Source organism: Cryptomeria japonica, chromosome 10, assembly GCF_030272615.1.
Source record: "Cryptomeria japonica chromosome 10, Sugi_1.0, whole genome shotgun sequence".
NCBI lineage: Eukaryota > Viridiplantae > Streptophyta > Pinopsida > Cupressales > Cupressaceae > Cryptomeria > Cryptomeria japonica.
The window spans coordinates 482,236,934-482,261,954 of NC_081414.1; the positions used below are offsets into that span (position 1 = coordinate 482,236,934).

General features: G+C 40.2%; 1 protein-coding gene across 2 annotated transcripts in view; it reads left to right on the forward strand.

The window, feature by feature from the left end:
- The window catches only part of LOC131039425 (tryptophan synthase alpha chain), a 177,243-nt gene that overhangs the window by 46,665 nt on the left and 105,557 nt on the right, over nucleotides 1-25,021 (forward strand). For both annotated transcript variants that reach the window (XM_057972187.2, XM_057972189.2), the window contains exon 5: nucleotides 17,049-17,125. In XM_057972187.2, the coding sequence (XP_057828170.2) occupies nucleotides 17,049-17,125 (77 nt within the window). The remainder of the gene's footprint in view (nucleotides 1-17,048; nucleotides 17,126-25,021) is intronic.

Sequence of the window (25,021 nt, forward strand, 5' to 3'; positions counted from 1 at the left end):
ACTCCGTCCATTCTGTTCACTTTCCAGGTCATCCTTTGGAGCTGTAAGAATGTAGTGCGGAAAGTCTGTTCTATGGAAGTGAGAGCTCTCATTACTTCCTGATTACCTCCTGTGTGCCCACTAAGGATCTGTGGTACTCCCCATTTTGCTACTATCTCCGGAGTTTCCGTGTTGGGCCAACCTTGGTTCCTAATTTTCTCTGAGAACTCCCTCTTGCAGCCTTCTGTCATAAACGCCAGTAGTGCTTCCGTTGCTCTTACTATAGCAGGCATATTAGATCCTCGAGAATGGTCTATCATCCTCTCCGTGGCTGCCCTCATTGCTTCCAACTCGGAAAGAAAATGCTGCGCAACCGGTTCCCACTCTTGGATCCCCTTTGCTGGTGAGGACGTACTGTGCCCTTTCCCGATTTCTTCAATCCTCAGGCTATCCTCTTGCTGATCAGTCCCCAGCGATGGTGAAGGAGGTGGAACCTCTATGTCCATCTGGAATCTCGCTAGCAGGCTGTCTGCTTCTGTCTCCATGTCTGTTTCCTCAGTCCCCTTTCCTTTGTCTCCCTCTGGCTCTTCACAGTGTATTCCCCCTTCGGTATTTCCTACCTCCATGGTTGCAAGTGGATCAGTTATTGGTGCTACTACTAATGCAACAGCTCTAGCCGCTTCTACGCCCCTGGTTGTGCTTATATGGAGGGTGTGGGCCCCAGCGTGTCCCCTCAAGTCTACTAACTGAGATGGGGTCCTTGTGACCCCAGTTACCAATTGTGTCGTGATGGGAATCTGTGCTGGTTCGAAAAGTACCTTTTTCCTTACTCCCCATCCTGGTACGGCTGGTATGCCCCCCATACGGCTTTCTGTCCCTACTTGCCGCAACCCTCCTACGTGTCCTCCCTCCTGTTCCATGCTCATTGGCTCCATCCTGAATTCTCCTTCATCTTCTTCTGAAGATGATATGTATGTTTCTTCTTCCCCTGACCCTACCTCTTCCTCAGAATTGTTGTCTTCTTCTCCTCCATCTTCTATGCTCCCTGCCAGTTCTTGCCTTAATTTTTTCCTCGGTGTTGTCTCTGTGGTTACTGTAAAAGTGTCCAGGTGTAGCCAATAATGCATGGCTGGCTTGTAGGGCTCCACTCGACTTGAGGCCACAAAACCTCCTCTATTTTCCAACGCCACTTGAGTTCTCAATGCTTCCAAGAAGAGGGCAATGAGGTGATGGGGCACGTATAGGGTCTTGTGTTTGAGGAGCATGGCTTCCTTCACCCGGCTAGAAAGGACGTGGCCCTAGTTATAAATTTTGCCATTACTCAATCTGTGCATGAGGCGTAGCATCCATATTGCAACATCGGATGCTCGGCTTGCTGCTGTTAGCTTACTCTTTATGATATCCAGGACGCATCTTCATTCTGGTGAGGTGAGATAAGATTTCTTCAGGCCCCTTCTATTGCTATTCTGCCATCAACTGTTCCATTGCTCTTCTGTGAGTGCATCGCCGCAGATGTGTTCCAGGAGCCACTTCTTTTCTTTTGTAGGCATTCTTGCTGACGGTTTCATAGCTGAATCGCCGCTACTGGGAATGCTGAAGACCTTGTTGAATTCTTTGGGTGCATAAGAAATGACCACTGTCTGTCCCAAATAGTCAATTACTGATCTATGCCTGTCCTGCTCATACCCATGGACCATGGCACGCAATATAGGCTCAAATTCTTTTAGGTTGAAGATGGGCATGAAAATGATTTTATCAACTTCTGCTTTCTTCAATGAACTCTTTAGGGGGTGGTCCTCCTCATTGTTTTCCCACCACTTCCTGCACTTGCTTCCAAGCACTCCTTCAAACGTGATATTCTCTACATTCACCTGTTTCGATGCCCTCTCTTGGCTTTTCTTGCTGGTTCCTGGCATGGCCATTGCTTGCTTGTTAGAAGTACTAGCTTTGTAATTTATATCCTAACTTCCCCTTCTAGGGTTGCCGTGACTCCCTTTCACCATCTTGTGCATGTATGGTGCTGTACCCGAGGGCTGTGGGCCTATGCTCTGTGGCTGAGGCTGAGGCTGAGGTTTTGTGTATTTTAGGTGCCGCGTGATCGGTAGCCTATTTCCCGGGGGCTGCGTACGTCGTAGCCGAATTCCGCGACCCCTCCGTCTGCTGATTGTGTACGTTGGTGGTTGCGTGCTTTTCTCCCTGCGTGCCGCCCCCTTTGCGCTGCTGCTCTATGTTGTGCCGCTGGTGTTGTGTCCCCGTCCCACGCCACAGCTCCCTTCCGCGCTGCGTACGCTTACCTTCACACTGCGTACGCCCTCCTCCACACTGCGTATGCTTGCCTCCCCTCTGTGTACGCCCTCCTCAATGCTACGTACACTGGCCTCCACTCCTTGTACGCCCTCCTCCCTGCTACGTACACACACCTCCCCGTTGCGTATGCTCTCCCTCCTGCTGCGTACGCTCTTCCTTCTGCTGCGTACGCTCCCCTTCACTTCGCTGCGTGCTCTCTCCTCCTCGCTATGTACTCTCTCTTCCACCTCGCGTACACCCACCCCGCGTACGCCCACTGTGCGTGCAATGTGTCTCTCGTGCGTGGCCTTCGTTGCTCTGCTTCCTGCCCACGTCCTTTTCCCCTTCCTTCCCTTGGTTGTGCGTACGGTGGTATGAGTGATGTGCCTTTTCTCCTTGCTTTCCTTCTTATGTTTTTCTCTTGCTATCATTTTTAATGTTTTGGTTTTATTTTTTGATATTTTGCCTTGGTCTTTTATTTTTAAATATTTTTGCCTTGCGTTTTTTCTTATTCTTTTTCTCTCTCCGTCCTCTTCTCTCTTTATTTTTTCTTTGTTCCACTTTATTTCTATTTGGAAATTGGCTATTTTATTTTTTTCAATCACCATCATTTTGTCCTTGTGGCCCCCAATGGGTTCCACCATTTTAATGGCCACCATATTAATGGCTATGGACTCCCTTTCTTTGTAGATTTTTAGTTTTGATCCATTTACTGGATCTTTGATGGGGCTGTCATCCAGGTTGGACAATTTAATAGCTCCATTTTTTCCCACCTCCCTTACTTTGTATGGCCCTAGCCATCGAAGTCGAAATTTACCTGGTCGGAGTTCATTCCGGCCATTGTACTTGAGTACCAGCTGTCCTGGCAAGAACTTCATCCGCCTTAGATGTTTATCATGCCAAGCTTTTCTTCTGTTCTGAGCCACTTCTATGGCCCATTGTGCCATTAGGCGGCGCTCATCTAATTTTTGCAAGGTCATAAGTCGTTCCTTTAGGCTTTCCTCATCCCCCCATTTGTTCTGCACTGCTATCCGCAAGGTTGGCACAGTGTATTCTACTGGCATCACTGCCTCTTGTCCATACATAAGTTGAAAGGGAGTGTGTGTGGTTGTCGCTCTGTACGTTGTCCGGTAGGCCCACAATACTGCTGATAATCGCTCTTCCCAATCTCCTTGCTCTACTCCACACGTCTTGTAGAGAATAGATACCAGTACTTTGTTGGTGGACTCCACTTGGCCATTCGCCCTGAGATAGTACGGACTAGACAATGTGTGGAAAATCTTGAATTCTGTTGTCATATTGCGTATCACTTGATTGACAAAGTGTACCCCCCTATCACTCGTGAGTTGCGGGGGTATCCCGAACCGGGTCACAATGTGTTCATAGAGAAACTTGGCGGTGCTCAAGGCTGTGTTGTCGGGTAAAGCTCTAGCCTCGACCCACTTAGTGAGGTATTCTGTAGCCACCACAGTGTAGTGGCATCTATGCACCTTGCTCGTCCTCAGAGGTCCTACGAAATCCAGTCCCGATATTTCGAACAATTCCTGTGGTTGGGACGGGAACAGGGGCATGAAGTCTCGTTTGAGTGGCTTACCTGCCCTTTGGCATGTGTCGCAGCTAGTCACCCATTCCCTCGCATCTGCATAAAGTGTAGGCCACCAGAGCCCTGCTAGCAAAATTTTCCGTGTCGTGGTATCCGGCCCCATATGTCCTCCCGCTAGTCCTTCGTGAGATTCTCTTAGGACTCCAGGAATTTCTTCCTCTATGACACATCTTCGCAGGATACCGTCCGGCCCTAGTTTATATAGGAGCCCTTGGATCAATTGAAACGTGGTACTTTTTAGTGTGAGCTTCCTTCTCTCGCTTGGGCTCATGTCGCCTGGAAATGTTGCTGTAGAAAGATACTGCCCGAGTTTCTCGTACCAGGAAGGTAACACGACTATCTTGAATAAATGGCCATCGGGGAAATCTTCGCTCACTCCTCCTTCCCCTGGCTCCTCGGATTTTATTCTAGACAGGTGATCAGCCATTACATGACTTTTCCCTGGTTGCACCACGACATTGAAAGTGAATTCCTGAAGCAAGATCAACCATCGGCTTACCCGTCCTTGAATAACCGGTTTGTTCACCAGGTACATGAGTGCTTGGTGATCCACGAAAAATGTGAATGGTGTGGCTAAATGATAATGGCGGAACTTTTGTACTGCATATACCATTCCCAAGGCTTCCCTTTCCGTTGTGCTATAATTTCTTTCTGCCTTTGACAGTAACCTACTAGCAAAATATATTGGGTGGTCTAAGCCTAAGGATCCAGGTTGCGTTAAGATGGCTCCAATTGCAAAGTTAGAAGCGTCCACATGTACATGAAATTTTTTCTCCCAATTTGGGTATGCCAAAATAGGTGCACTTACCAATCTGGTTTTGAGTTCTTGGAAGGCTTCGTTCTGCTCCTTGTCCCATACAAATGGTTCCCCTTTCCTTGTTAGGCGTTCAAGTGGAAGGGACACTCCTGCAAATCCTTTAATGAACCGTCGGTAGTACCCAACATGGCCAAGGAAGGATTTGATCCCTGTAACATCTGTTGGGCTATCCATGTCGAGAATAACTCTGATCTTATCTGGGTCTGTTTTTAACCCTGCCTTACAGACTATGTGGCCAAGTAATCTCCCCTGTGGCACTAGGAATCTACATTTCTTGGGATTGAGTGCAAGTCTTGCTCGTCGACACCGGTCCATGCATTCCCCCAGTATCCTCAAATGGTTTTCCTTATCACTATATACTGACCAGTCGTCCAGAAAGGCCTTGAAGTTCCCAGTGGCCATTTTGTCAAAGATGTGGAGTATGATCCTCTGGAAAGTGGCTGGGGCGTTGCATAGCCCAAATGGCATACGGTTGTACGCAAAAACTCCATCTTCCACAATAAATGTGGTTTTGAGTTTGTCCTCCTCCGCGATGCTGATCTGGTTATAGCTGGAAAAGCCGTCCATGAAGGAGTAAATCTCATGCCCTGCTACCTCTTCGAGGATACTATCAGTAAACGGTATCGGAAACGGGTCCTTAATGGTTACAGCATTTAAGCTTCTGAAGTCCATGCAAATGCGGATCTGGTTTCCTTCCTTTTTCAGGGAAATAACAATGGGGGAAACCCATTCACTAGTTTGCACTCGGAAAATGATCCCAGTGTCTAGCATTTTTTCTATTTCTTCTTGTACCTTGGCCGCATAGTTCTTATTCATGTGATAGGGGCGTTTCCACATAGGCCTTGCCCCCTCCATCAAAGGTATTCGATGTATGCATAGTTTGGGGGGTACTCCCTTCAGATCTTTATAAGTCCAGGCGAACACACTTTATACTCCAAGAATATCTTAAATGCCACCGCCTTTAGTACAGGGTCCCAATCATCTCCAACCATTATTACTCTTGGGTCCTTTTCATCTCCCAGGTTGGTGCTCTGAACCTTTGGTTCCTCGTATTGTACCACTTCTTTCTCAAATTGGTGTGCCAGTGTGCTGTCTACTTCTGCCCCTCCTTCCTCGTATTCCGCAAAATGTGGCGGGTAGGTGTCATCGTTTCCTAACTCGAGGATTTCCAATACATTGCACTCTGGCTGGAAGATCTCATAGTCTTCCATCTGCCAGTGGAATAGTCCACTGAGAGAACTCGTTTCATCTTTTGAGCAATTACCGAGGCGAAGCACCCCTTCTCCATTCGGCTCTATCTCGCCTTTTTCCCTCACGGTATCCTCCTCCGAGTCAGAATTTGAGGCCATTTCTTGACTCACCTACTGGTTCCGCAGGTCAATGACATATTTGTTTCCCTCACTTTCAATGGAAAGGGTATTTTTCTTCCAGTTGTGGTTTGCTTTGGCCGTGACAAGCCATCCTCTTCCCAAAAGTGCATCATATCCCTTCCGCTCCAATGATATGACCATGAAATCTAGAAAGAAGTGTTGTGTCCCGATAGTTACCTTTTGGCCCATAAGCGTGCCCAATGGTTTGATGCCATGTTGATCGGCTCCTACGAGGTGGAAGGCAGGCGGCCAGAGTGTCGGCTTCCCCAAGGTTTTCCATGTCTCTTTAGGTAGCACATTTACAGCAGACCCACCGTCTACGATGGTGTTAGTAAGCCTGAACCCGAGAATCTCCATTTCTACTATGGCTGGTGTCCTGCCTACCCCTACTGTCATCAACATAGGGTCATTAGTCTCCTTTGAGTGGTTCCTTTCTTCCATTTCCTCCTTGTGGTTTGACGTCTTCCCCTCCTTCCTGGTCTCCTCCACTTGGTTTATAGCTATCCGTAGTTGCGGTAGTGTTTGCAACTGATCCACTACGTGGACCGGCACGGTGGTTTGCAGTAGCTGTTTCATTATGGTTGTTTCGGAGTCGGTTCGTAGGGTGTTGGTGGTTTTGTGGGATGCTGGCTTTCTCCATTCCTCACTCATTTCCCTTTCTACTTCCCTCTGTGCCTCCTTTAGTCTTCCCTTCTCTGTGCCTGGGTCAGGGTATATTAGTTTCCTTGTATGAGATCGGGTAATGGCTAGTACTTCTGGGCACAGTACGTCTGGTTCTGGCCGTACTACTTCCAACATGTTCACGCCTTTCTGCCTTGGACATCCCGTATCTTCGTGATTGCCCGGCCCACACCATTTGCAGAGTAGCCCTCCTTGCCCAACACCACTCTGGCAGTCGCGTGCAAAATGGCCCCATTCGTTACATCGTCGACATTGTATCATTGGTGTTCCTTTTGCATCGTATTGGATGCGACCCCGTGGTGTATTATTATTACTGTTGTTGTTACTCCCCCTCCGATTGTTCCTATAGCCACCTGGTGACACATCTGAGTTTGTGTTCTTGGTGGGTGGTGTTGCCTTTTCTTGAGTATATAGTACCTGGGCACTCCTTGCCTTCAAGTTGTAGGGGCATTCCTTAATAGCATGCCCCAGCACTTGGCAGATGTCACAAAAAGCTTTCTTTGGACAATTGGTTTTTGTGTGTCCCTCCAGCTTGCACTCTGTGCACCAGAGGTCTCTGCCCTCCCTACTTTCTTCCTTTTGCGTCTGCATTTCCCGCATCATCCGTCTCATATCCTTCTAGAGTGCTTGTATCGTACATGACTCCTCCTCGCTTTCCTGATCACTACTATCTTCATCGCTTGTGCGCTTCTTGCCCTTTGATGTCTTGTTCTCGCTTTCAATATCCATGGCTCTATTGTATGCCTCCATGAAAGTAGATGGGGGTACTACCTTCATCTTTTTCCACAGTGATGGTTGCAGACCCTCAATAAACCATCGCTTCTTTAACCCGTCGGCGGGGGTATTATCCATTTTGCCAATTAATTCTTTTAGTTTGCGGTAGTAGGACCGTACCGTCTCACTCTTGCTGTGTTTGGTGTTGTATATTTCTGCGACGATCTCATCATCGTCCCGCAGTAGCCGAAACTCCTCCTCAAATGCCTTAGCAAGTCTTTTCCAGGTATCCTTCGAAGTGGTGGGTAGGTCCGTGTACCAATCAATGGCAATACCACGGAGGGTGGTTGGAAATGCTTTCAGCCAGTTATCCTCATCATCCTCGCCATTGGCCTGCCATATGGTGACACAAGTTTTATAGTGGCGGGCGGGATCCTCCGATCCTAGTCCATTGAATCTGGGGAGTTTCTGTTTTTCGGAGTTATGTGCCATCTTCCTCGTACTCCCTGAGTTATCCTGGGAATTGTTGAATGACTTGGTTGGCGCGGTTGTTTGTTCCCAATTCTCACTACTGCCTAGTGCCTCTGGGCTATTGTGACTCCTGTCCCACGCTTGTGTATGTTGTCGAGAACCTTCTGCCAGGCTCCCTCTTTCTTCCACTATCTTGTAGAGTTTCAGGCGCCTCTCGATTTGCTCTTGGATACATAGGGATCTTCTTACTATGTCTTCTTGGTTCCCTTCTTGTTCCTCCGAGGCTTCTCGGCTTCGATCTTTGTTGAGTGTATTTGGCATTAATTATTGGAATTGCGGTGGTTTCGTCGTTGTGTGTAGTTCCTCTGCTCTTCTTCCCTTTGATTCCGTTTTTGATACTGTTGGAGCACTTGCTGCTTGCGTTGCTCCCTTCGTGTGTTCTCTCGTTCCTCTTCACGTTCCACGAGTACACGTGCCAACAACCTTGGAAGGCTACCCAGGAGATCATGTACCGCCTGGTTCATGTTGAGTTCCGCCCGTACCGTATCAGCCGAGACAGTGCTCAGTTCCGCTTCTTGTTGTACGTACCGGTCCACGGAAACGTCCCACGCGTGAATCAGGTCCTGTGTCAACTGATCCTCCCTGGTTACTTCCGTGTTATCTTCTATGTCACTGTCTGTCACTAGGATATTTTGGTCGAATGGACGACCCATTATACTTCCATCCCGCCAGCTTTCCCTCCTCAGACCTTCAGATTCGATTTAGGCAACGACGCCAAAATGTTAGTAGCCTAAGTGGTTCAAGTGGTAGCATAGGGAACATCAATATATAATGTACAACACCAGAGCATGGTAATTCATTAGCATGGAACCAATAACACACAACACAGTGTACCAAGATAGATTCGTGTAACATAGATGTATATCATATTTCTCTCCAATTCCATGTCTCCAAAATGTGCTACAAGTTTACAATATAAAGAGTGTGCGGTTGGTTAGGCCACCAACCGTCAGGCAACTAACTTCCCGCAGATATAACTTAATACTATTGTTTTCTCTTAAAGCATTAAAAAGCCTTATTTACTAATTAACTGGCTTACACTCTCTAACGTGACCATATTGCTATTTTAATATTTTGAATAAATCACCACTGTTGAAGCAATAGAAATGATTCCTAAGACTAGGGAGCTAAAGACAACCAACCCATCCATAAACAACAAAACTTTTGATCATTACCTTCCTAAAATATTAGATAAGATCAATTTATTGGTTGAGTAATATCTAGTTTAAAATGTGTATTAGACCTTTGGCTGGCAAGGGATCATTTTTCTACAACTGTTTTTTGGAGAAGCACGAGGACAAGGGTGGCAATAATGACCACAGTGGCCATGTGGCAATGGATAGCATGGATGGGTAATATATTGAGATCATTCTTGCACTCTCACCATGTCAAAATAATTTCTCATCTTTGATAGCTAGTCATGTACCTCCTTAATGAGAAGTGACAATATTTTTCATTTCAAAATTTTATAAATCTTTTTATAGTTTTTTAACTTCATGTTCAATAAAATATTGGTCTACACTCCTAATCATGATATATGAACATGTGAGGTTACTTGGTAATTTTAATTGGAGCATGATCTTAGATAGCACCTACAAGAGAATGTTTACAATATGGATTATATAAACATAGTTGGTAATAAACATTAAGTTCCAACTTCATGCTATTAAATATAATTGTAAATTATTTTCAAGGAACTAGTATTCTTGTGTGTGCAAGCCTTAAGAAGTATCTATTTCTATATAGTAAATATGAAATTCTTGCAATATGTGGGTAAAAGGCACTTTAATCACATCGATTTTGCCCCATGAATCTAGAGAAAATTGCACTATTGATGACGATCACATACCTAATAAGGCAAGGCTTATGGTCAATATATGGGAAATAAGAAGAGGCCCAATTGCATGAGAAAGTCTCTAAATCTTACAATTTAAAAATCCATGAAATATTCTTCCAAAGGAAAAAGTTAAGACTTAAGCTTTTCCCCATTTTACTATTGGAGTGTGAAAGTTTCTGAAAATTTGTAACCACATTAAATAAAAAGATAGCATGATATCTCATTAATTGTTAATTGACTATAAGATTAAACATGATGAGGGGTAAAATATTTACCTATATTTCACATTTTTTTTATAATATCATGTATTGAAAAAACCCTCTAATACTTCTTGAGTTTAATGGACCTTGTTATAATGGGTGGCTATCGCCCTTATAAACTATCTGAGGAGCAAACCTAGAAAGGAAAGCTCACCCATTGCCTAATTTTTTTATGGATCATTACTATATGTAGTAGTATGTCTATTTTTTAAACAAGACAACTAATTATTCATTCTTATTCTCATAAAATATATGTTGATCTCCTTGCTACGAATTATTGGACTATATTTTACATTTAAGAGGAATATTATATGATCTTTGGTAAATGACAAAAGAATAATATTATGTTCTCTCTTTGCACCAAAAATGAAGCTGATTGCTATGTTACTAACTATATTGTTTCTTCTATGGCGAGCTTATGCCTTCAAAACATATGGTGCAAGTGCTATTACATGGATGGTGCAATACTTTAATAAGAAGACTATCTTCTATGTGTCTTTGAATCAAATGGGCAAAACATGAATGTAGCTCTTAAAGAATCAATATGGCCTTGAAGATTTATGGAAGATTTCCATTTGGATACATATGAAAGTACCGTATTACTTGAAGTTACTTTACTCTTTCTAGAGAATATCATTTCTAAACATCAAAATGAACATTGAAGATCATGGGCACCTCACTCAAGTGAAAGCATTCTATAATAAAGGCACCTTGAAGATCATGGGCACCTCACTCAAGTGAAATCATTCTATAATAAAGACACTTTGAAGATTATGGGCACATGCTATATATTGAAAATTTAGCCATCACTTTGAAATCCTCTATGCAGTGATTGGCTTTAGGTGATGCCATTAAGGGGGAGTGTACATGACACCACCTAGTGGCTAAATCCTAGATGTAAGATCTAATAGGCATAAGACCTTTAGGCATTATATGCTCCAAATTCAAATAATGCTTGGCCTTAGGTGATGCCATTGAGGGGGAGTGTGCATGTCAATGACACCACCTAGTGGCTAAATCCTAGTTTTTAAATCCTACGGGTAGGCATATGTCCTAATAGGTATGAAATAAGACCTATATAGGAATTAGTAAGTCCTTTAAGCTTGTAGATAGGCATATGTAAGTCCTTTTTTATTTCAAATACTGCAGGTAGGCATTAGTAAGTCCTATAGGCACATTTGTGTTTAAGTCCTACGGGCATATTGTAAATTCTTCTCCTTGTAAATCTTCCACTTGTGAAAGCATTGTGTTAAGTCCTATGGGCACTATGTAATGAACCTAGGGAGAGGCTAATTTGAGGAGACCGCGGCTCCAATATAATTTTTGTAGACCTCATAGCATCATTTTTAAAACATCGGGATCATAAATTATGACAAGATGACTTTCATGTAGTCCGGAATGCATGATCTTCATGTTGGCATATATTTGTGTCCCTATTTATCACTGTCAAAGAAGACCTACATTACTGGAGTACTTCATTTTTTCTTTTATAGAAATTGACATGTGATCCCCTATTAACATTAAAGGGGAGCGCTAGAACATAATGTTATTAGGGATCACATCCTTATAATATTTATATATAATGTTCTAATATAAGGTTATAAAATCTTATATATTATATGCTTATAAAACATATTCCATTTGAAATAATTATAATCTAATAACTATTAGATTATTGATTATTTATGAGTGGGGGCTATTGAAAAGGTGTGACTAGTGAAGCCACCCTTCCTCCTATATTTAAGGAGGTTCTCTCTCATTTGGGAGTGGTGAGAATTTGGAGCTTTATGGTGAGTTGTATCACTATGCATATGAGGTATTATTGGCCATGTGGAAGTATTGGAGGAGTGTCCCCAAGTTCGAGTCTATTTTATGATAGACTATATTTGTAAGTGTTTTAATAAAATGATGCTTTATGGGCTTTTTTACCCGAAAGGGTTTTCCCCATGTATATCTTGTGTAATGTGTACATTTATGCATGTATGTGTAATGTCCCCTTCCTTGTGATGATGCATTCAATGGTCCATTGGCCTATTCCGGAGACCCGTAGGCTATGTGGCTATGTGGAAAGGTTAATTAGGGTTTCCATGTTCTTTGGAGTTCCGACCAAGTTTGTCAGGGGTGGAATGTGAACTTACTATTTTTAGTAAGTTGGGGTTTGGCTGTCGGGATGGTGCAGAGTTGCTAAGCTCGCCAAGCTCTTTCTCTGGTTGCGAAGATCACGATTTTCAGAGCATTATTTCATGACTTACTATTTTTAGTAAGTGGCAGTTTGGGCATTCTATTTTTGGCAGTCCTGGATTTGGTCCTGATCCAACACAGTTCAGTGATCCTCATTGCTCAACCTCGTCCGGATTTTGTTGATAATCAGTATTGGAGCTATAAGAAATTTAATTAAATATTATTCCTTATCCAAAGGTTATTATTTAATTATTTAATTATTTAATTATTTAATTATTTAATTATTTAATTATTGATTGATGTTATGGGGAATTGTGCAAAATATGATATTTTTCCTAACTCATGCCTGGGCGAATTATTTGAAGATTAAAAGGAGACTTTATTTTTTATACTTCAAACTTTTATTATGCCAAAATTGCGGTCCTCTCTCCTAGGTGCGAATTTTGACTTGGGAAGTGGGTGCCATTTTTGGGTCCACCACATGAAATGAAATGCAGTTTGAATGAGAGAATTTGGAGGCAATTTCATTTGAATTCCAGACTTGAAAAGCCATATAAATAGGAGTTTGGCTCCTCATTTGTTTACCCAGAGAAAATATATTGTTATGCTGTCGGAATGACTCTAGACTTCTTCGAGGGTGAATACCTCTTAGATCTTTCTTTCCAATTTCGAGTGTGAGACATCACTCGTAGCTGTGGTTCGAAGTTGTGAGCTATTTGGTGATTTTTGGGTGTGTTGGTGAAGAGTTGTGTGCTGCTGCGTTTTTTTGGTGTTGCTGGTGTGTGTTGGCTGGAAGTGTATTTTGTTCATAGCTATCTGCGTGTTGGGTGCATTGTTCTGGGTGAAGGCTCGTTGGAAGTGTATCGGAGAGACAATCATTCTCCTACATTGGTGTGTCATTTGGAGAACTCTCCAATTTACAGTTGCAAATCGAAATATTCAGCCAAAATGCCATTCCCAGAATTGCCTTGGGTTGCGTGCATCACCTTTTCTGCTCTCCAGTTGCATTTTCAAGGTATTGAACTGATCGCTTATGTTATACTCATCATTTGTATTTGGTTTGGCATGATTTCATTCAGTTTTGAGAAAGTTATGAGCATTTTAGTGGATTTTGGGGTGGCTGGTTCTGCGTTTCATTGTCTCTGATTTCAGAACAGCAAGTGGTGTTCTGTGGTGAGAATTTGTTATTGAATACTTGAGATATGTACTTAATTCTATCTTCTCTCACATCTCTATCTTTGTAAGATTGCTACAGTAGTATTGACCAATCATTTTAAGTTGCATTTCCCACTGAACAAGTGGAAGAGGATGGCTTAGCCGCCTTCATGTTTTGTAATTCAGCTTTGTCCTCCCACTGAGCAAGTGGTTGAGTGATATTGTCCTCCCGCTGAAATATGCAGTTGAGTGATAGTTTTATGTAAAAGCCCTCCCGCTTCATAAGCGGTAGAGTGATTTGGTTCTGTTATGCTCTTGTTACCTTGGCTGGTTGACCACCAAGTTCTTGTTCTTCATCCCACTGAAAAGTGGAAGGGGCTAGCTTGCCGCCCAGTATTGTACTTGCATTGTAATTTCCAGCGGATTAGTGAGCTAACGAATCCCTTATCACCATATGCTCTCACCTTCTCACATTGGGCTCTTGGTGATCAGAAAGTAGAAGGGTTACTTTCAGTAGTATTGGGATTATATTTCCTAACTTTAACGGGTGCATTGTAATATTTGTTGTGCTCAAAAACCAAAAAAATTAGTGGGAATATTACAGCATGATTCTCATTTGATTTATTTTATGATCTTGTTTATAATGATTAGTATCCTAAGATCCTAATTTCTAACAAAAAGGTACCTTGAGTAAGGGATGGTTGAAACTTTGGCTTCGAAAGGTAATTTAGTTTAAGGATCAAGATTCAAGATTTGAAGGTAACACATGTTGGTAAGGAAAAGTGCAAAACACTAACAAAGGCAAGGGAAAAGGAAGATGGTGAAAACTGTTGGGAATTGAGATTTGAGAATACCATGAAAAAGGTACCTTGAGTAAGGGATGGTTGAAACTTTGGCTTTGAAAGGTAATTTATTTTAAGAACCAGGATTCAAGATTTCAAGGTAAAACATGTTGGTATGGAAAAGTGCAAAACACTAACAAAGGCAAGGGAAAAAATGCTAGGGAGGATGACTTTTGAATCTCGATAGGAAAGGGGATAGCTGCTTGGAGTAGGGGATGGTTGGAACTCTAGCTCTGAAAGGTAACTTAGTATAAGAATAGTGTAGTTGGGCTCAAAGAGAAAGCATGTTGGTATAGAAAAGTGTGAAACATCGACAAGGCAAGGGAAAACAGAGGTGAAGGGAAAGAGATGACTTCAAAATCCCAATAGGAAAGGTGAGCAGAGGTGGGGATACAGATGAAAAGTATGATTGGATGAGAAAGTTTGATATCTCGATATGAATAAAGGAAAAGGCAAAATTGGGAGGAAATGCATACCAAGAAAGGGAAATAAAAAAATTTGACATCGGCATAGTCCTTAGAAAGTTGAACATAAAGCACTTCACACAAAACTTTCTGGAACTTTTTCAACTCCCAGCACATGATAGGCACATGGGGGATGACAAAGAACAACACTTACAAAAATTTGACAAATGGAGATCCATACAAAGATTCTTTAGATTGGTTATATGTGATGTGTAAATGAGGCCTAAGTGCACAAAGGAGCTCGAGCAAAATTTGGCACTATTAGATTGAGTCCCAACAACATGGACTTCACAAGGTTCTTCACAACATTTATTACAAATATAGTTGGGATAAACAAATAATATATACTAGACATATTAATTGCATTGATCATAATATATTTAAGATGAATGTAAACGAGCATCCACCGATGCAAGTTGTTATGTGACTTTTTCCCCAAGAGAAGAGAAGGTTATGAAATAACGTTTTATAATTGAAAGGGAGATATATAAGTAAATGATATTGTGATCCTTTTGTTAAATAGAGATTAGTAAAGAATATTTATAAAAAGCGCCTCTTAAAAAGGGAGGAATAAATGTTGTTATCAAATAATTATTGTAGTCCGCATAAAATGCCTATCGTTATGTTTGATAATATTTGTTATCTGCCAATGTATTAATGTTTGTATTAAGTGGGTTGTCACTCTCGGGTAGTTAATGTTTCGGTTGGTTGACGGTTGTTTACCTCTCGGCAACCATGGGGTCCTTTAAATATGTTGTGTACTGCCAAGGAAGGTAGTACAATATAGTTAGGTGAATTGTAATCCTTGGCCGACCATCTTTGGTCGTCTTCTCTGTAATAATTGCATGTGTGAATAAAAATATATTTTACTGTTGTGTTTGGTATGCATTGTCATGTACATTATTATTTCATGTATTTAATTTGTCAGATATACCAGCAAACAATTATTAAAAGGCAAGCTTTGTGAAAGGGTGTGTTAGTTTAGAAACCACCACTTAAAAGGTTATATAAAGCATTCATGTGAGACTCGGAAAGGGGATGGAGATTAGTCAAGGAAGAAGAAGGTGGTTTGGTGGGGTATGGGCATGGGAGAAAGGGTACTTAGAGTGTGTCCCATAGATGAAAAATGTGATGGTTATTCACGTAAATCATTGGTATTCGTGTGCCAAAACCGGTGGTGGGCATGCAAACTCACAGTGATTTTTTGCAGAAAACTCATCTAAAATGCATGATTTTTTTCTCAAAAATCTGTGAAAAACTTGTCCAAATGAAGATAAAAACAAAATCATGTTGAGTAGTAAATGTTTTAAAGTGGTTTGGGTAATTTTGTGGCATGATTTACAAACGCAAAGCAACTAAGTAAGACAAGCACTCTACACAAATGACACAAACACGTGTACAACCTTATTTGAAAATGTCATGCTCGTTCCTACATGGCTAAATGCAACCAAAGATTACGCTTGGAAAGATTTATAATTTTTAATGATACTGAAACTTGAAATTAATATGTATTCAGAGGTTGAACTTGTTTTTTTGGTCTATGATATGTATTAAACTCAAATTTTGATTTATATATGGTGGAAATTGGTAATATATTGTACAAATTCAGTATATGTGTGTTTTCAAAGAATATTTTAAAAAATTATGTATTTTCAAATGTTCGATAAATTTGTCGAGTTATTACCTAGTTTTTCCCTGAGTTTTTGCTGAGTCTCGAGTTTTTAAAATATTTGGGCCTGCCAAGTTATTGCCAAGTTCAATTTTTTCAACTATGATGTGTCCAACTCAGGGTACAGAGTACATCTGGGATTTTTCTGGCCAGGGCTGATGCTTGGGAAGCATGTGTGTTGGTTTTGGATAAGAATTGGTTCCTCCTGGATGTGCCTTATTTATGAGGGCCATGACCACTTAATTCTTCCTAGGGTGAGAATGACCATTCCAAGTGCTTTGATTCATATAAGTATTGGAAACCCTTGATACTAAAATATATTGGGAATATTATATATATAATTTTGATGTTAATTTGATTAAATCATATGGATGTGCTACTCAAATTACTATGTTAATTATTTTTTTTAGAATTCTTACCAAATTATCACATGTATAGTTTACATTGGTTATTTTACATTAGTTTCACATCTGTTTTAATAACTTTACATCTTGTAAATTGCCTTAATTCTAATATCCAAACTATTAAATCCTCTGCAAGTACGTAAGCAATTCTGGGAGAAAAGTGGCTTTACACAAGTAGGGTATCAAGTAAGATGGTATATATGTGTTCATCTGTATCAAATTACTATGCTAATCAGAAGTGAATATTCCTTGTAGGTCTTGTTGTCCCAGATGTTCCATTGGAAGAGACACAGACACTACGAGACAGTTGTGCATCAAATAAAATTGAACTTGTAAGTCTGGTACTTCAGTTATTAATATTCTGGCTGGGTTTAAGTGTTATCCATCACCATATTTTTTTGTATAAAGCTTTATGAACAATAATAAAGGTCCGAGAAATTTTGATTCAAAGGGTGTGTATATGTAGATTTGATTTCCAGGACTTTTGCAAGGACGCTGGAAATTGTGTCACAATTACTTTCTAACTCCTGAATTCTAAAAACAATTTTTGAGGGTTCATGTTTTTTTTTCATATCAGGAAAATATTGTATGATTTGAATTGCATATACTGAATACCTGGTATGCTGAGGAATGGCTGTGCAGAGGTATCTCAAGGTTTGGAGTTAAGGTGGTATTAATTTCCGAATATGTTCATCTGGATACAGGGTGCAGGAAAATCTAAAGGTTCTCAAGTGGACTTACAGATTAATAGATGCATAGATTGTGTTTTGCATACACAGTTGGAAATATGGACAAATCCAACACAATTGGAGCATATTTGCTGTTCCATACTTTGGTTCTAGTGTCTTTGAGTTCCTAAAGATTGAGTTTAAGTTGTTGGTTTGTGTACAGGGTTGAGTATGGGCCCAGAGTTCTTTGTTCACTGGTATTGCCACTGTTTTCCAATGGCTAGGTATGGCTGGGTCTGGCCATATAATAACCATATATAATATAAAAAAAAAATTGGAAAGAAATAAAAATAAAAATATATGAGGTGCCCCATGACTTACCCCAAAATTTTTAATACTAACTGTTTGGGAAAGAAAAGAAGAGGGAGCCACATGAGCAAATTGGAGCAAATTGGAGCAAAAAGGTGGAATCAACTGCAGAAAAGAAAATGAAGGATTCAAATAAAGATCAAAGGAATTTTGCAACCTGCATCGTGAAGTACATATATCTAATGAAAAGACAGGGAGATGGAGGGAGAAAAATCCGCAACAAAAAATAAGTGGTATCTGCATGGTAGAAGCTGAAACAAAAGAGAAAATAAGGTCAGAAGCAGGGGAAGAAGGCTTAGGTAAAATTAAATAAGAATTCAAAATAGAAGCATTGATATCTCTAGAAGCCATAGTGCAGATTTGAATGAATACCCTAAAGCCAAGTATCTTAAGAAATACTATTGCATCATCCAAAAAGAGGTGTTTGTGGAAATTGCAGGAATGGCTTTGGGATTTCAAAAGAGAGCATTGCCTTTGGGGCTAACAAGATATCACTTGGCAAAAGACTTGTTGCTTGAAGAATTAAAGGAACCCTAGTAGATAAACAGGGAAAAAATATTGGTATCAAAAACAAAAGATTGGAAGCAAGAATGGAAGAATTAGTAGATATGATGCTTATAGGCCATTTTTTTGGCATTTGGCTAACAAGAAAACAAATAGAAAGATGGATTAAAGAAAATTGGGGTGAATGTCTATGTACAAAATTCCCACCAAACGGTGTCGGAATATGATTTAGCAAGATAACTCTGTACATGGAGGCCCATGGAAGTTAGATGCCACAGGATTATTCATAAAAAGATGGTTTCCAAATTTTGATCCCATAACATAAGCGAAAATGGAGATCCTAGTTTAGATTAGACTTTATAATCTCCTAGATGAATATTGGGGTGTAGAAACGCTAAAGGAAATATGAGATAGTTTTGGACAGTGCTTCTTCTTAGATAGAAATTTTGATTATTGATTCAAGAATTAAGGCAAGGATCTGCATTTCTAATTCCAAGTAGGTATTGAAATTCAATTTGTTGGAAATAATGCATGGCGTTTGGAGACAAGAATTGAAGAGAAAATTGAAAAGAAATATTGCATGGTTTGAAGTTGTAGGAATCACCTTAAGAAGGATTGTTGTAGCTTGCCTCCTCCCAAGAAAACAAGGAAATAGGTTGGAAAATTACAACTACAAGAAGACAAAGCAATCAACAAGACAAGCACAGTTGGTTAAAGCTTGGGGAGCAGCCCCCCACCCTGCCGACAACTTGCCTTTAGTCTAATATGCCCCAAACAATTCCAAATTCACAATATATCGACCATGTCTTCGAAGCAGTGACGGCAATGATATAAAACCATGGCTAGGTTCCTCATAGCCAGAAGGAGTGCCGAGGGATTGAAATGATCACAAATTTGTCAAAGGCCATCGCTCCATATGAGGGAAAGGTGACCCCTAGAAGAAGACAATAGAAAAGATATAGAATGTTAGAATATAGGATAAGAAGAGGAGTTGGATAGGTGGGAGATCTCAGATTTGAGAAAGAGGATGAATTGATTAGTGTGGAACAATGATACATCAAACAAACAACCTCAAGAATTAGGAGAGTCAAAATTGCTATATCCAAAAGGAAGGTTAGAAAATGAACAAGAAAAAGCACGAAGAACTGCAAAGTAGTGAACATCCAACTCTTCACAATTACAGTCTATTGTGTAGGACCAAGGCTGCACAAATCAAGCAAGAGTGAAAGTCATCTCATGATAAGGGGGCTAAACTCCACCTCAATAAGGCGCTTCTTCAAGCTTCGTCCTGGAAACATAAGAGCAAATATTGCTAGAAGACCAAGTTGAAGAAAGAGGAAGCATGGAATTTCCTAAACGATCGTTGTAGCTGGAATGGGCTATTTGTGGAAGTGGTATGGGCTTCAAGAGGATTGATGATTCTCTGGTCTTCCAACTCTCTATCAGTTCACAAAAAAATTCAGAGAATTGATAGGTCAACAAAGTGTCAAGCCTCCTATCAAAGTGGAATGTTTTCAAATTTAATGTTGTTAAGTTTAGTCAAATTCTGTGATCGATATAGTTTCAATCAAAATTCAGAGTTCTAACTCCAACAATCTAATTCTAATGATTATTGTTTCAGATATTCCTTATGCTGATCAAGAGGATAGAAGAGATGAAGATATAATCTGAAATTAAATTCAAACTGCTGTAGTGTGAATGAAGGGAAGGATGCACAACACTTATCGATTGCTGTATTGTTTTTCCTCCTCACCGTATGAATGTTATATATGTGAATAAGAGGGTACATAATGAAGATATATGTCTTCCCATGTGGGAAGACACATCTCTTCCCTACGTACCACTCATGATAACACAACACTTAACAAACGCTAAGATCAGATCGCTTGCTTGACTGATCGTAAGGAATGCGATTTACCATGAATCGCTAATCAGAGCCTTTGTTAACTCGTTAACATGAAATGGTGCGATTGGTGGCAAATACCATAACTCATATTTGATTTATCTATCATTTAATTTTAATGTATATAATAATAGATAATCTATTATTATATATGTTAACATTCAAATTTCATGTAATCAATTATCATGCATCGGAATTATGAAATTGTACGACTAACGCTACAAGAATTAACACTCCCTCTTAGCTAGGGAGGAAAAATTTCATGTTAGAGAAAACATCACAATTCATCCATTGATTGTGAAAGGAAGAGATATCACACCATAGTGATATTCAGAGATATGGTTCAACAATGAGTATCAAGTCTCATGATACTCACCATAACTCATAGTTATCAAATAAGGTATGTGCACTGGCATCAAGTCAAATGATGTCTACCATACTGATAACGATTCATGGCATGTCCATGAATATTATGTCCATAATACTCACCATGAAGATCTCTATCATAATTATGGTTTATTTAATGATATCAACCAACTGATATCTACCATAATGTCTCAGAGATATATACTATCATGACATGTCCACATATATCAAGTCACATGATATCCATCAAGATAGATAAATTGATAATTGTAAAATCGACACGTTACAGTATCAATTTGATACAAGTGTTCATTATTGAAAAGTCGTCACCCTTCAATAATGTTCACAGGGGGCCCATGAAGTCATGGAGTCACACACATGACAAATAGAAGAGTTTACACATTAAACATCTTAAATATATTAGTATATCAGAATAAATGAGACTATCTCTCAAAATTAAATTACATTTTCAACCATACCAAGTTTATCTCTAAAGTGTTCAATCTTGATCCTGGAGAGAGGCTTGGTAAGAATGTCTGCAATCTGATCACCTGAACTAATATAATCCAGTCGGATCACATTCCTTTCCACCATATCTCGAACATAGTGATAAGGAATCTCAATGTGTTTAGACCTATCATGAAATATCGGATTCATTGAAAGCTTGATGCAACTCTGATTGTCGCAATAGATGACACTAGGGTTTAAGGGCTGACCAAACAGTTCTACAAGCAATTTCCGGAGCCATACTGCTTCTCTTGCTCCCATAGAGGTTGCAATGTATTCAGCTTCTGTAGAACTTTGAGCAACTGAAGACTGTTTTCTACATCTCCATGAGATCATTGCTGATCCTAAACTGAAGCAACATCTTGATGTGCTTTTCCTGTCAACTACACTTTCAGCCCAATCAGAATCAGTGAATCCATGTAGGTCAAGGTTTACATGTTTATATTTCAGACCAAAACCAATAGTTCCTCGGAGATATCTCAGAAAATGCTTTGCAGCAACAAGATGTATTTCCCTAGGTTCACAAATGAACTGATTTAGTGTATTAATAACATAACATATATCAGGTCTTGTGTTTACCAAATACATCGGAGATCCAATAATATGTCTGTAGAGGGTAGGATCTGCAAACTCTAATTCTGCAGCTGCTTCCTTTAGCTTGTGCAGATTTGTCTCCATAGGTGTGGTCATGGATCTACAATCCATCATTCCAAATCTCTTGAGTATATCAATGGTGTATTTTCCTTGGTTAAGGATTATACTATCTGCTTGCTGCCAAACTTCCAATCCAAGGAAGTAGTGAAGAATTCCTAAATCCTTCATATCAAACTCAGAGGCTAATTCTTTCTTACACCGAGAAATACGATTATCCTCTCCTGAGATTAGTAGATCATCAACATAAAGAATAAGAATTAATAATTCACCATTGATTACCTTGTAGTAGAGATTTAGATCTGCTTCATTCTTGGAAAACCCTAATCCGAAGAGATAGTGATCAATTCTTTCATACCATGCTCTAGGGGCCTGTTTCAGTCCATATAGGGCTTTCTTTAATCTGTAGACATGTGATTCAGCCTTATGAATCACAAAACCTTCACGTTGCTGCAAATAAACTTCTTCTTCAATCTTACCATTCAGAAAAGCAGTCTTAACATCCATTTGATGGACTTTCCATCCTTTAGATGCTGCAATAGCCAAAACTGCTCGGACAGAAGTGTATCTGGCAACAGGAGCAAATGTTGCTTCATAGTCAATACCTTCTTTCTGTGAGAAACCTCTGGCAACAAACCTTGCTTTGTGCTTCTCAATGCTGCCATTTGCTGCATGTTTGATTTTGAAGAGCCATTTAGAAGATACCACAGATTTTCCTTTAGGCCTAGGCACAATATCCCAAACATCATGTTTCAGAATTGACTGATACTCTTCTAACATAGCATCTTTCCAAATTTGATGCTTGATAGCATCTTTCCAAACTTGATGCTTGAGAGCATCTCCAACACATGAAGGTTTTGCATCAATGATCTCACTCATCAAGGCAACATAATTGGAAAATGTGTTAGGTCTCTTACTTTCTCTGAAGGTCCCCTTTGGAGCAGCATAATTTTCAGCTTCTTGAAGCATCTTTCTAGCCTAAAGTGGTCTCTTCCTATTTTCGGGATAAGTTTCTTCTAAAGTTAAGTCTTGAACTTCATGCTCAACGTTTTCAGGGGTCTCCCTCTGAATCTCAGGGGTGGGATGCTCATCCATGCTTGTAGGAGGATCTTGGTGTTCTAATTCATTAGAGCTTTTGGACCTCTGGAATGCTATGTCTTCTTCAAAGATGACATCTCTGCTTAGTTCAATTTGCCTTTGTCCAGGTATGTATACTTTGTAAGCCTTAGATGTTTCACTGTACCCAACAAATACCCCTTTCTTTCCAGAAGGTTCTAGCTTTGATCTCTTTTCTTTGGGAACATGAATATAGACTGGGCACCCAAAGATCCGGAGATGACTTATGTCAGGTTTGTGATCAGTAAAGGCTTCTTCAGGAGTTTTATTATCAAGAAGAGAATGAGGACATCTATTTTGAATGTACACAACTGTCCTAGATGCTTTAGCCCAAAATGAGGTTTCTATATTTTGGTCAAACAACATAGCCCTAGCAGCTTCTACCATAGTCCTATTCTTTCTTTCAGCTACCCCATTTTGTTGTGGGTTATAAGGTACAGTTAACTCCCTCTTAATCCCAACATTTATACAATAATCTTTAAACATATCAGAAGGGTATTCCCCCCCATTGTCTGTTCTTAAGGTTATGATTTTCTTACCTGTCATGTTTTCTGCAAGAGCTTTGAATTCCTTAAATTTAGAAAGGATTTCTTCAGACTCTTTGTACCTCAGAAAATATATCCAGGTCTTCCTAGAATAATCATCTACAGATATTACATAATATAAAAATCCCCCAAAGGAGGGTACATACATGGGTCCACATAAATCAGAATGAACTAATTCTAATATAGTTTTGGATTTACTATTGCTAGAATTGAAAGACCCTTTAGTATTCTTTCCCAAGGCACACCCCTCGCAGGCTCCTTTAGAACTGTGACTTAGCTTGGGTAAGCCAATCACCATCTTCTCTATCTTAGGTAGGGCATGGAAATGAAGGTGCCCTAATCTTCTGTGCCAAAGTTCATTCGAATCTGGAGTCTCATGAATCAAGGCTTGAGATGGAGTGGTGCAAAGTCTGTAGAGGCTCCCTTGTCTTACTCCAATGGTGTGGGCTTTCTTGATGGTGGATTTCTTTGGCCAAGCAAGTACCTTTCCTTCCACAAAGGTTAATTTGTAACTCTTATCTTCAAGTGCATAAACTAAAACAAGCTTTCTCTTTATACCAGGTACAAATAGAACTCCAGTCAGCTGTAGGGATATGCTTGACTTTAGGTTGATATTGTAGGTTCCTATTCCCATAACTGGATAATTTGAGTCATCACCAATTGTCACCTCTTCATTTGAATTTTCCACAAGTGTATCTAGGTGCTCACGAAATCCAGTGATGTGTCGAGATGCTCTGCTGTCAATCACCCATGTGTTGGAACTGGAGGCGACTTCACTAGAGAGGGCTGAGTAGAAGACTAGTTTCTTGGAATCACTCCCTTTCTTAACTTCTACCATTGAAGCATGTTGCTTGATCATGTCTTGACACTTCATTGCATAGTGCCCATATTGGTCACATCTGAAACATTGTACTTCAGAAATGTCTCTCTTCTTCTTTGAAGACCCCTTTCCATTTGAGCCTTTGTCCCTCTTTCTATTAAAGTTCTTCTTTCCTTTCTTGCGGGAATTAGAATTTAGAACTTGAATGTCCTCATTACCATTGTTTTGTTTTACTCCTCTTGTGACAAGCCGAGATTCCTCTTGAATGCAATCGGTTTTCAATCTATCAAACTTAGGAAATTTAGAACGAGCTCTGATTCCTTGAATGAACGATTCCCATAACGTAGGAAGTCCATTTAGGGCCATCATAGCAAGTTCTTTGTTGTCTACTAGATGTCCAACAGTGGATAGTTGATCCCTAAGCTCAGTGATCCTCAAGAAATAGGATGCAACTGTCTCTCCTTTATTCATCTTTATATGGTGTAGTTGATTCTTCATGGTGAGAGCCCTGCTAGTGTTGTTGATTTCATAAATATCAGCTAGGGCTTTGAACATCTGAAACGCCATCTCATATTTAGAAATAACTGGTACAATGTGATCTCTCACTGAATCCACAATTATCTTAAGAGCCTTTTCACTGTCCTTGCTCCACTGAATTTTCTCCGTATCATCAGAGGGTTCAAGAATTTCACTTTTGACATGGGAGTCAATTTTATTTTCTTTCAAAACAAGCATGATCCTGAATTTCCAAGATACAAAATTGGATGCTCCATCTAGTC